The sequence below is a fragment of the Drosophila hydei genome, unplaced genomic scaffold (assembly GCF_003285905.1).
Source record: "Drosophila hydei strain 15085-1641.00,03,60 unplaced genomic scaffold, DhydRS2 tig00000358-arrow-arrow-pilon, whole genome shotgun sequence".
NCBI classification, from domain to species: Eukaryota; Metazoa; Arthropoda; class Insecta; order Diptera; family Drosophilidae; genus Drosophila; species Drosophila hydei.
This window is the reverse complement of record NW_022045716.1, coordinates 434,067-446,232: the sequence shown is the minus strand read 5'-3', so window position 1 is coordinate 446,232 and position 12,166 is coordinate 434,067. Positions and strand designations below refer to the sequence as shown.

General features: G+C 36.4%; 4 protein-coding genes across 9 annotated transcripts; 3 read left to right on the top strand and 1 right to left on the bottom strand.

Moving 5' to 3' along the window:
- The first annotated feature begins 41 nt into the window (after positions 1-41).
- LOC111604672 (cell cycle negative regulator roughex) lies at positions 42-1,463 on the top strand. Its single transcript, XM_023322837.1, has 2 exons — positions 42-263; positions 319-1,463. Exons 1-2 carry the CDS (start codon positions 233-235, stop codon positions 1,152-1,154), a joined length of 867 nt encoding a protein of 288 aa, XP_023178605.1. The 5' UTR covers positions 42-232; the 3' UTR covers positions 1,155-1,463.
- A 357-nt stretch (positions 1,464-1,820) lies between these two features.
- Positions 1,821-7,442, top strand: LOC111602043 (stress response protein NST1). 3 transcript variants are annotated; one of them, XM_023319151.2, is made up of 6 exons: positions 1,821-1,940; positions 2,010-2,156; positions 2,220-2,422; positions 2,501-2,932; positions 2,999-3,160; positions 7,197-7,442. In XM_023319151.2, the coding sequence occupies exons 1-6, from the start codon at positions 1,841-1,843 to the stop codon at positions 7,305-7,307; spliced, it is 1,155 nt and encodes a 384-aa protein (XP_023174919.1). In that variant the 5' UTR covers positions 1,821-1,840; the 3' UTR covers positions 7,308-7,442. The 3 variants fall into 3 exon arrangements, with proteins under 3 accessions (XP_023174919.1, XP_023174842.1, XP_023174760.1); XM_023319074.2 differs by having other exon boundaries at positions 2,013-2,156; positions 2,220-2,932; XM_023318992.2 differs by having other exon boundaries at positions 2,220-2,932.
- Positions 3,274-5,056, top strand: LOC111602243 (pleckstrin homology domain-containing family F member 1 homolog). Of its 4 annotated transcripts, none has more exons than XM_023319507.2 (2): positions 3,274-3,371; positions 3,950-5,056. In XM_023319507.2, exon 2 carries the CDS (start codon positions 4,099-4,101, stop codon positions 4,993-4,995), a length of 897 nt encoding a protein of 298 aa, XP_023175275.1. In that variant the 5' UTR covers positions 3,274-3,371; positions 3,950-4,098; the 3' UTR covers positions 4,996-5,056. The 4 variants fall into 4 exon arrangements, with proteins under 4 accessions (XP_023175275.1, XP_023175116.1, XP_023175040.1 ...); XM_023319348.2 differs by having other exon boundaries at positions 3,274-3,411; XM_023319272.2 differs by lacking the exon at positions 3,274-3,371 and adding an exon at positions 3,420-3,664.
- A 740-nt stretch (positions 7,443-8,182) lies between the features above and the next one.
- Positions 8,183-9,676, bottom strand: LOC111602940 (40S ribosomal protein SA). Its single transcript, XM_023320341.1, has 3 exons — positions 9,595-9,676; positions 9,094-9,336; positions 8,183-8,867 (listed from the first exon to the last, which is right to left on the bottom strand). The coding sequence occupies exons 2-3, from the start codon at positions 9,310-9,312 to the stop codon at positions 8,271-8,273; spliced, it is 816 nt and encodes a 271-aa protein (XP_023176109.1). The 5' UTR covers positions 9,313-9,336; positions 9,595-9,676; the 3' UTR covers positions 8,183-8,270.
- Positions 9,677-12,166: the final 2,490 nt, after the last annotated feature.

Genomic DNA, 12,166 nt, shown 5'->3' with positions numbered 1-12,166 from the left:
CTCAAATTAAAATTGTAAAACAAATATAGCAGTATATTGTGTTTGTGTCTGGGCACACTTTTGATTCTCAAGAAATGAAAATATATTTTTTAAAACAAATACATCGATACGCGTGATATAAATCGATAGAACATCGCAATTCGTGTACATGCAACGTTGCTGTTCCCACATAGCGCATCAACCAAATATTTATTTCGCTTACTTTTGCCTATGTGAACAAATTCTTTAAAAAATGCATGAAGAACAAACAGCAGAGTGCCCAGGTTAGTAAATATATTGAATTTGTCGATCCGTTTTATAACTCAAAGATACTTTTAGTGTTGCCCAGCCAGTTGCTTCGGCGCTTTCTGCAATGCATGGATGATGGTCAAATACGCAGAGAGCTCTCTGATGATTGTATTTTATCGTTGCTTGGACGCAACGTAAAGGGTATTGGATCTGTAACAAGCTATTTGCGCACACAAATCATAGGACGCTTTAATCATATGGACTTTTTGAATGCACAGCGCTGTACTGAGTCGGAGGAATTGTTGCTTAAAGAGCGTTTCGCACGCAGCTTTCAAGTGCTACGCAGTCGACTTAAAGAACCAAAAATATTACCAACATCGGTACATTTGCGTGCAGAGAGTGATGAAGAAGAGGAGCAGGCTGCAATTGCTACATGTACCAATCAGTTGATAACACCTCCACGTGCATCTACACCGGCTAACAGCACAGAGTTGATGGACTTCATCACTGCCAGTGGATCATTGCAGGCTTCTCATAAGCAAAACGATGGCGGCATTGAACTAGGCGAAAACTGTCGGGTGTCGTTAACTTTGGGCTATCGCTGCAATTCACTCGTATGCATAAATGAAAGCTCCATAGACATTTGTCTGATTGTCTATGAGAAGTTGAAGCCAAGAACTCCCGGCATGCAGCGTCATTGGCGGATTCGAAGTCCACGTAATGTATTAACCGACGATGAGAGCGAGGTGCCGGCACCACGTAGCGTCCGTCGCACGCTATTCAGCAACGATTGCGATGAGGATTCAGTGCAGTCGGAAATAGATGATAATCCATCGCCTCTGCTGCCGCGCAAGCGTCAGCATAAAGCCGATTCAAGTATGAGGAAAACCAAGCGTTCAACGGTACTTGGCGGCATGCGCTTTTAGGGATGCTCCAATGTTGGATTCATTGATAGCTCATCGGATTTCGCATTAGTCCGTGGTGTACCAAACATAATTATACAATTCAAGCGACGCCCATATTAGAAGTTGCTTGCGAAGACTGAGTCCAGTCGCAAAGAATTTACATATACAAACAAATAATGTTGTCTACGATGGACTATTAGCGTACTAAGTTACTTAAAGCATATACACTTATTGTGTATATCGAATTTAAATAATTATATTTTTTGTAATTTGTTAGGTGTTATAAAAATAAAAATAGGCAATTGGCCAGCATGCTCTGTATGCGTATCCCTGGCAAATAAATGCAAAATGTTTGCTGGTTTTCAACTGTTATTTAACCGCCTGATTGTGTGATATTGCCAACCAACATGTAGCTATCGGTAAAAGTTGCTGATGGTTAAATTTGAATATTTGTAATGTTTAAGTGTCAGAATCGGAAAATATATATGCACAAATGATTTGCAGTTAATAGTATAAAATATATTAAAGAACAATCGCCTCGCTAGCTTATTCATTCATAATTGTAATTGAAATGCAACCACTTAATCGATGTCGTTCCGCAATATAGCTATCGATAGGCACTAAGCAACTCTGCAAATTAAAAGTGTGCTTGCCTTTGTTTTCATATTGTTTGAAATCTTAGCGTCGTGTTATATTTGTTCAGTAATATGGCTAATTTAAGTAACAACGAATATAAGAAAAGCGATTTTGACTGGAACGAAATAAGCGTGGGCGATTACAACCTTGATCATTCACAAAATTTTTTTAGTAAGTACTTAATGCTTTTGCGTTGAATTCGAAAATTACAGTTAACTCGAAAAAAATGCGCCATTTTAGCAGCTGCTTCATCAAACAGGTCAAACGCAATGGGTGATACAATAGATTTTTTGGATAATTATAATTCGAAAAATGCAAATTTGAATTTCGACTGGAACGAAACCAAAACAAGCGCCAATAAAATGGAATATTCAAGCGATTTGTGCGGTATGACGATTTATGGTTATTCAATTTACAGTTAATTTTGTAATCCATATAAAATCATTTTAGCGGCTGCTTCCTCTTCCAACAAGGAAAACTTGAGTGATCAGTTCAACACGAACTGGAGGATGACGCGGCAGAAACAGTACAAATCCGCCTGTGATCAAAATTTAATTGAAGAGGACGTAATAAATTTAAAAACTACTGAGTTGATTAAGAAGGAGATACAGGATGAATCAGTTTGTGATCAGAATTTTAACGCAGTGAATATAGTAAGCTATAAAACAGAACAGGCGTCTTATCAAAATTGTGATGAGGATGATATAGTACATATTGAATCTAAACGTCAGATGCAGTTGCAATTGGATTTGTCAACCGATTCTTTACAAGGTGAAGAGGAAACGGTGGATTCGCCAATTCCCGAGCACACTGAATCTTTAAGGGATCAGGAGGTGGATGAGATACTTGGATTGAAGCCCAGATTGAAGCTCGATTGGACTCCTTTAGCGAAAAGCCAAGCCGAGCAAGGACCTGTTGGAAAGGCGCCAAGGGTTTACGAATGCAAGAATACTTATCAGGCCAAGCGGGAGATGATGATGCGGCAACGAGAGGAGGAGGAGCGTAAGGCGCGTCAATTTCATAGCAAGCCGGTGCCAAATTTTAAAGCATTGCATAAGCGTTTGGCTGATACAATTGTTATCCATAGGATAACGGTGCCTGTGACGCCGGAAACATTGAAGCATTCCTACGAGCATTTGGAGCGGCGAAAACGCCGGGAAGAGGTAAAGTCCAAGTAGAAAAATATTGCTATTGTTATTATAACGAACATGTTGAATTTCCTTGCTTAGAACTCGAAAATATTGCAACAGGAATATGATATTGCCAAAAATGTACGAAGAGCTGGCCTTGCCGAATTGAAACCATTTCAGCTGCGCTCTGACCAGCGCGTGCGCGAACGTCGGGAGTATAATAATGTCGTCCAATGTAATCTTGATGAGAAAAAGAAGAAGGTAATTATTTTAAAATCTAATTGAACGTAGATCGACTGGTCACACTGTTGCGAGTTCCGTGCAACACTGTAATAATTATGCGTCAATGCTCTACATTGCGCTAACATAGCTATGCAGCGACTCATTTGTGCGTTAGCAGCTGCCATTCAGCAGTTGAGGCGAAATTAAAGTTTAGAGCATCTCAGTTTTAATTTAATCGCTAGTTTGTTGGGTAAAAAAAGAAGAAAAATCAACACATCACTTAAATTGAAGTATATTAGCAAAGTGTAACACTACAGAAAGAAAGGAAATACCCTAAATATATATACAATAATATATACACACATGTACTACTACATATTGTCCACATATGTGTGTATGCATACTTGTTGTTTGTGTGTGGTGTGAGTCATGACGTTTCGGTAAACGGACGGCGTAGAAATCAGTTATATTGTGCACATATATATATATTTATATATAAATTGCATAAAGGGCGCAACGCGTGACTAAAAAAAGGAAATTTCGGTAAAAAAAAACGCAACAAAGCACAAAACTCGAAATTATAGTGAAAAGGATACAAAGCAGCTGCTGCGCCCAAATTCACACACAAATATAAATATATATATATATTTATACATTTTTGTATACATATATATAAATATATATATATATATAATTATACATATATATATATATTTATATTTATATTTATATGTATATATATGCATATATACATATTTATATACTTACACACATACACGCTTGGAGCGACATCAACAACAAAAACAACATAATTTGTCGTCGTCACAGTTGAAGTACGCCACGGCTTGTGAAGCAACAGTCGTCTGTAGAAAACAGAAAGAAAAAAACTGTAAACTGTAAACAAAGCTCTTGGCCAAACGGATAGGTGGCGCCACTTTCGCTGCAGCAAGCAAAAATAGAAAAGAAAAAGAAGAAAAATGGTGGATCGTCTTGTTAACTCGGAATTGAACACCCGGCGCATCGCCTCCGTCGAGAGTTGTTTTGGCAGCTCTGGCGTGCCACTTGCGATACCCGGACGTGTTCTGGTCGGCGAAGGTGTTCTGACCAAAATGTGCCGCAAACGTCCGAAATCGCGGCAGTTCTTTCTATTCAACGATATACTTGTCTATGGCAACATTGTGATTGGCAAGAAGAAGTATAACAAACAGCACATAATGCCCCTCGAAGAGGTCTCATTGGACTCGATAGCCGATAATCAACAATATCGCAATGGCTGGTACATACGCACCACCACGAAGTCTTTCGTCGTCTATGCCGCAACCAGTACGGAGAAGCAGGAGTGGATGGCCCATATCAATAAATGTGTCGAGGATCTGTTGCGTAAGAGCGGCAAGAAGCCGCCTGGAAATCATGCGGCCGTTTGGGTGCCAGATGCTGAGGCTAGCATTTGCATGCACTGCAAGAAGACACAGTTCACATTTGTCCAGAGACGTCATCATTGCCGAAATTGTGGCGCTGTCGTTTGTTCAGCTTGCTCCACCAAGAAGTTCCTCTTGCCCCAACAAACCGGCAAAGCGTTGAGGGTCTGTGATGCTTGCTATGACCGTTTGCGACACGCGCCCGATCCAGATGGGTCAGTGGAGCAGCGCGCCTCGAAACTGAACATAAGTGGTGCGGCGGACAGCTCGAATGACGATGATACCGATGAGGATTTGCCGGGATCAGCTGAGGCGCATGATGAGCCGCGTTTTTATGGCGACAACAGCATGTCTTTGGCGGATGAGCAAACGGTTAATCAATCAGCAATTGCAACAACAACGCCACCTGCCACTGCCACACCCTCCGCCGCTGCCCCTGCTTCGATCAATTGCTGAGCTTGAAGCCACAAACGCTGTGTATAACAGTCATGGAATAACAACAAAAAAACAAAAAAAAGAACACGAAGCTGGACGACCGAATGCGAACTGGATTACTGGTACTGCACAAGCTAAATACATATAGAATCATATACATATATATATGTATATATATATAGGGGGGTATACGCACATACCTATGGAGTTTTGTCCACGTCCGTTGCGTATAAACATATAAAAAAATTCATATGATGTGATTCGCATTCGTCTTTTGCTTTAGCTCGGATTCCATTTCAAGTTTTATGCTAATCTTATCAGCTTCAGTGGCTGCTGCTGCTGTTATACACTGCTAGATAATTATTATACACTGTTCAATGAGTGATCATAGAGTATATACGATTCCTCTGGCTGTACGACAAGTATATAAGTATATAAGTTTCATTTAACAGCTGCCTGACGTATAACAGTTTATAAATAGAGCGGCATGTAACATCGCTCAACTCTAAGGATGAAAGTTAACTGAAAGATATAGCGTATATAGCGGCATATAACATTGCTCAACTCTAAGGATGAATGTTAACTGAAAGATATATAGCTAATTTTATCGTATACATAGAACAGCTTACACATTACACTTAACACTGTACAATAGTTAAACCCACTTAGAAGCACTTACATACGACAGTTTCTCGTATAATAGAAAAAAAATTGTATGACAACTCGTGTAAATTAACTCATACATGAAAGCTTACGTATAACAGTCACATTACAAACAGCTGCTATAACAGCGTATGGCGTAGTCGCTTGCAGCACAAAAACATTTTAGATCTGTTTGAGTGGGTTTTCTTATTTTATTTTTTTAAACTTTTTTTCTTCCTGTTAATCACATTGACTGGTGCGTAAAGCATATGCGAAGCGAATTCGCACATGCATAGATAATACATGTACAACAAACACACACACTTATTTGCAATCACATGCTCTCTTGCGCGTTCTTTGACTTTGCTGACTGTTCCTTTGCATTTGTCTCCTTTGCAATACATGCATACATAATAGTCGCCACAGGCACAGGCAGTCGTTCGCCTATCACATGCTCTGTCTCGCTCACACTGATGTTGCTCATACATCCATGTTTTTTCCCCCCCTTTTTTTTTTTACACATTTGTACGCAGATACGTTATTCATACACACACTCACGCACCGTTTTCCTCATCACATGCAGTGTCTCTCTCTCGTTCACTCTGATGCATCGATACTTTATTGTATTTTGTTTAACTCATTGATGCATTGACAGTCCCAATACAAATGCAATCTTAATTTTTATTCATAGATGTATTTATTTATACATATATCTGTCATGCGAACACTCAGAAGAAAAAAGTTGTTTCATGCTAATTTCTATTCCTTTGTATATCAATTGATTTATCTAATAAGACAAGTATCTCGCCATTTGATTGTATCTTCTAAGCTTTCGCTGTACTTTGTACGGTTCGTTGCATTTCTGTGTTGCTTCTGCTACTTCTTATGGTTCAGTTCAGGTATTCGCCGCATTAATGATCCATCTAACTATTCATTTTAATTGAGCGAGCGAACAAATGTTGCGGCGGGCAGTTCCGAAAGTTTTTATGGAAGCGAAAGAGTAAAGTGCGTAAAGTGAAATACAAACACAAGCACACACACACATCCGCACATATATATATATATATGGAAAACGAATGGTGAGATGGAAGATCGGTATTAGAGGTGAGAAGATAGGAAAGGAAAGAGAGAAAAAAGTGGATAGGATGAGGGGAAAGATATAAAGATAAGATAAGATATAAAGACACAAAAGAGCAAAGGATAGAAGAGTGAGAGGGAGATAATAAGTAGTAAGAAGAGAGAGAGAGAGAAAGGGACTGCTAGCAATTAAATAAAGCAACGAGGAGAGAAAAGAAGAATAAAAAGTGAGTGAGATGAGATTGAGAGAGAGAGAGAACACATAGAGATCAAAGTGTAGAGTACGAAAGAGGAAGAGAAACAAATAGGAAGTGATAACTGACACGAGCTTAGAGTAAAATATAGGAAATCTAAATGGAAGTTCTAGGAATTTATAACATGATATGTGCATAATCTGTAAGTCTTTTAGTCTATGCTTCACTTCATTAAGTAAACGCTGTTTTCATTCTTAACATGCTTCAAGTTTTAACAATATATCTCTTGATTTCTCTTTCGTTTTCCAGGAAGACGAACAACGCAAGCAACGAGAAATGGAGGAAGCTAAGGAACTGCGCAAAATGACGGAATTTAAAGCTCGTCCAAATCCATTTACCTACAATAAAGAAAAACAATAATAATAATAATAATGGATACACGCACATACACACATACCACATACCCATACTTATATATATATTTTCTAAATATTTTTTTTTTGTTTTTTTCTTGAGTTCCATTATTCTAATGAATCATTGCTTATATATAGAACAGAACCTATAACAAATCTCATTTAAATTTTCCAATTGCTTAATCATATTTGTAAATGTTTCTTATATATAATTACGAGCGAGACTCGAAAGATATATATATATATATACATATATATATATATTATATTGCTTATTCATTCATTTATTCAATTTGGGTTTACGGTATTCGCAGTTCTAGTTAAACATACTTATATGCAATATATATATATATATGTGTATATATATATCATGTTTTTTTTTGAGTCAATCATCTGGATTGTGGAGCTCTTGTATATCTATATAACTAAGCAATGATTAACTGTTTTCTATTTGTATAAAGCAAAACAAGCAAAAAAAGAAATAAATTTATTAATACTGTAACTGTTTTTTCTCTAATATATTGATATAAAAGTAACTAGATGTATTCGAAATTCTTAAAAGTTGAAATATGTTTATTTGCCTATGCATATTCCCTAAAAGTTTGGTCACTTCTGTTCATTTTTCTTTTGACCACGTTTCACTTCGAATGCAGTGGGCATAACGAAAAAATGTTGCCTAGTATACAGCAGTCAGCATTTAAATACACATAAAGGTATCTATTCTGAAATTGGTTTTGTAGCAAAACATCCACATGTTTGTTGAACTCAAATTTAGCATCCACGCAGACTTCTTTCCTACACGGTTCTCTATACATATTGCTGTACTGCTCTATTGCATGTAAGCTTGATCAGTCGCCATTTTTTGTTAGTAAATAGAAACACTTTTTTGGGAGAAATATGAATGTTGGCATTTATTTATGCTTGACAGTTCGTTTAGGCCGCTCTTGGCCGGCGTTGTCTCCTTAACATTTTAGAACTGACCATCGCTGCCCCAGGACGTCTTGACGGTGTCCTCGTTCCAGTCCTCGACTCCGCCGACAGTTTCGGCAGCAACCTCATCGGCCCAGTTGGTGGTCTCCTCGACAGGATGATCGACGGCTTCCTCAATTTTGGGTGGTGGCAGCAGCTCCTTGGCTGCGGCAGCTTCCTCCTTCTCAGCCTCTTCAGGATCACGATAGAAGAAGAGATCCACAACCACGGGCCATTCGGTGGTGCGAGAAATGGTACCACGGAGACGGAGCACCTCACGAGCCAACAACCACCACATAAGACCAATCGAATGGGGTGATTTGTTGTTGCATGGGATGGCAATGTCAATGTAGCGCAATGGGGAATCTGTATTGGTGAACGCAATAACGGGGATGTTCACGTACGACGCCTCCATAATGGGCTGGTGATCGGTATTGGGATCGGTGACAACCAACAGACGTGGCTCACGGAAAGCGGGCTGGATCTGATTGGTGAAGGCACCGGGTGTAAAGCGGCCGGCAATAGGTGTGGTGTCCGTGTACTTGGCGAACTTCAGCACAGCGCGCTGACCAATGGGACGCGACGAGATGACGAAGACCTACAATAAAAATGCGTTTTATAACGGTACTTAAATGGCAAAGGCTTAAGGTTTACAGTGTGACCATCTAATGACAATCAAGTGTTTATGCTGTTTGGGCAAATCAGTTTAAAAGTTGACATCATTGAATATCATACCCGAAAGATTAGATTAGTATCATCATGTGCACCAAACAGCAACAAATATTGTAAACACATATAAACACACAACTTCAATCGTTACTCACATCGGATGCATTCTCAATGGCAACAATGGCGCGTGCAGCCAAAACCAGCTTCTCCCAAGTTTTGCCCAAATTGATGATATTCACACCATCGGCACGACGCTTGAAAACGTATTGCTCCATCTGGAAGTTGACGTTCTCGGAGCCCAGGTGAGTGGTAGCAACCAACATTTTGGTAATGTCATCCTCTTTGAGGGACAGTATATCTAAGCCTCCCGACATTTTAACGTGAAAGAGTTACGAAACCTACAATGGTACAAAAAGAAAACATGTCAATTGAAAAGAAATAAAGTAGATTTCAGCTTCACTTTGCAACATAACCTAACTTCTGGAAAGTACACGTGCCATACGGCACGAAAAACTTTATTAAAACAAAGTTAAAAAAAACTAATACGATTTTTGAATTGCAATTACACAATTCTTAAATTTATTAGTTTGCATTATTTATAATTTTAAGATTGTAAATTGAGTTTACAAAAAAAAAAATGAAGAAAATTCACTTACGTTGTGGATGCCGCTGGGAGCGTTGACAAAATGGACGAGTGATAGGCATCGTGAACGCGAATAGGCTTGAATTAGGGTTGCACAATACAGCATGTAAGCCAGATAATTCAAATATCGCATTTTTATTAGACATCGATAAGCATCGATGCCACTCTTTTCAATTGAATTAGTTTTGGCTAGTGCGATAAAGCTGACTGCTATAATAGTTGCCAGACATCGATAACTTTACTTTTATTTCGAATTGGGTTTAGTGTTGATTAGACAATATTTAAGTGCATACCATGTAGCTGTTCGTTGGCAACACATCGATAACATGAACATAATATTGAAATTCGAATTTGTCAATCGTTAAGATGTCGGTTATTTTAAATTTTACTTCTGTGCTGAGTCAAATGGAACTTTTTAATGTGAATATGCTAAATATTCTCATTAGCTTAAACACATTTAAGCACACACTTAAACACACAACTGAAGACACCGAGCTAGTGGCTATGAATGATACATGCGCTAGCTTAAATGACCGTTAAGATTCCCACTATTTTGATTTTGAAATTTGAAATAAAAGCAAATTTCTGATTTCTGTTTTCTGTATACACATTTATTGCAAGTTTTTGTTTTGTTTATATACGTAAATGTACGTGTTTTTTTCTCGCCTTTTTTGTCTACCACATCAAATGCATATTCGATAATATGGGGTTTGTTTTCTTTTCTTTTTGATTTGCCAATATATTTGTTTTTAATTTAGGTGAAAAAAAAAAAACAGTTTTTTTGGTGAACATACATTTTCGTTGCAGATTTTTTCCATTTTTCATTTCATTTCCCATTATTATTATTAAATTTCTTATATTATTAATTTTTATTTTTTTCATGGCATATTTTTAGTTTAAAAGGAATATATATATGTATGTGGGGGTGTGTGTGTGTAGGTGTATGTGTGTATCTGTTTGCCCTTTCACGTTACTGGATAACATTTAATAATAATAATAAAAAAACAACATTTTGTATACATAATACATAAAACATTTGCATTTCGCTTAGCTTACGTTATTTTTTATTTTTTTTGTATTTGGTTTTAGTGTTAAATTACTAACTACTTATACAATGTAATGTTAACTTGTTTTACTTGTTTTAATTTGTTCGTAAAGTTTTTGTTTTGTTTTCTTGTTTAATACTAGATTGTTTTTGTTTTGTTTTTACTTTTCTCTTCTTCATTTTTGTGAACAATTTGTCTTAAAAAATATATACGTAATAATTAACATTTCACTATTTTTTTTTTTTGGTTTGTTTTTAGTTTTTTCTCTGCATTTTAATTGTGTATAAAATATTTATTTTTTATTTGTTTACTACAAAAAATCACTCTTTGCAAATTAAACTCAAAATGTTTTTTTTTTATTTGTTTTTTTTTACTGTTAACATTGTTTGCATTTCTTTTTATTTTTGCTTGTTTTTATGTTTTGTTTTTGTTGTTAAAAACAAGCATTTATGATTCTTTTTGTTTTATGTTTATGTTTTTTTTTTATTTAGTGTAAGCGTTTTTTTTGTTTTTGTTTCTTTTTTAAGCTTCAAAAAACATTTAGAAGAGACATCAAAACCATTTGCAACACAAACATTGAATTCAATTTCTTTTTTATATATATTTTTTAATTTTAGCTTTGATTTTGTTTAAAATTTCTTTTATTTATTTAGTTTAGTTTTATTTTATTTTAATTTAATTTATTTTATTTAATTTTTCAGATTTCTAAGTATTTAGTATTTAACAATTGTTTTTAGTTGTTTTTGTTTGTATATATGTTAATGCGAATCAAGATCAAGCTGAAATTAAAGTTTGATATACTCGCTCGAATAATGGCAAAAAGGCGCGATTAACTTAAGTATTAGTATTGAGCAACGGTAACAATGCATAAGCAGTGTTGTAATATGCGTTTGCCATGCGTGTGCTGCAGCCGATCTGCTATTAGTCTGTGTTTCACTTCAAGTTCAGTGTAGAGCAACATTTCAATTGTATTTCAGTGTTGTTCAACACATTTGGCATGCACAATGCATATGCTGACAGCTAAGCAGTGTTGGAAGATGCGTTCAGCATGCTTGCATTTCTTGTTCTCTTTTTCACTTCAAATTCAGTGTTGATCACACAACATTTGTATAGTCCGACAGTGTTGTAAAACGCATATCAGATCTTGATCTCCCTCGAGATAAAAATTCTAAGCAAATTATAGGGAAAAGCCAGGCACCAGACACCTGAGGGTATTACTATAATAAATCCATTCGCAAATGGGTCCCAACTGGAAAAACAGTGTTGAGCAATGGCCGAAAAATAAATGAGAAAAAGTTGTTCGGAAATGCATTTTAGTAAAGATTTCTCTTTAAGTTTAGGCTTTGTTTTATCCACCAAAAATAGGAAAAAAAATTTCTCATATATATATATATGTATATATGTAATGCGTGTATAAATTGGAATGTATATATATATATATATATATATATGTATGTATATCAATAAATGTATGTATATGTACGTGTATATGCAATAACATTCATATCGTAATCATAATAATTAAGTAAATACATATAT

What these genes read in the sequence shown, in the direction of transcription:
- LOC111604672 (XM_023322837.1), top strand. Translation starts at nt 233, where the DNA reads ATGCATGAAGAACAAACAGCAGAGTGCCCAG. An exon ending in ACAAACAGCAGAGTGCCCAG is followed by an intron (nt 264 to 318) that starts GTTAGTAAATAT and finishes AGATACTTTTAG; the next exon opens with TGTTGCCCAGCCAGTTGCTT.
- LOC111602243 (XM_023319507.2), top strand. Translation starts at nt 4,099, where the DNA reads ATGGTGGATCGTCTTGTTAACTCGGAATTGAACACCCGGCGCATCGCC.
- LOC111602940 (XM_023320341.1), bottom strand. Translation starts at nt 9,312, where the DNA reads ATGTCGGGAGGCTTAGATATACTGTCCCTCAAAGAGGATGACATTACC. An exon ending in CCATTGAGAATGCATCCGAT is followed by an intron (nt 8,868 to 9,093) that starts GTGAGTAACGAT and finishes TTTTTATTGTAG; the next exon opens with GTCTTCGTCATCTCGTCGCG.
- LOC111602043 (XM_023318992.2), top strand. Translation starts at nt 1,841, where the DNA reads ATGGCTAATTTAAGTAACAACGAATATAAGAAAAGCGATTTTGACTGG. An exon ending in TCATTCACAAAATTTTTTTA is followed by an intron (nt 1,941 to 2,009) that starts GTAAGTACTTAA and finishes GCGCCATTTTAG; the next exon opens with CAGCTGCTTCATCAAACAGG. An exon ending in TTGATGAGAAAAAGAAGAAG is followed by an intron (nt 3,161 to 7,196) that starts GTAATTATTTTA and finishes TTCGTTTTCCAG; the next exon opens with GAAGACGAACAACGCAAGCA.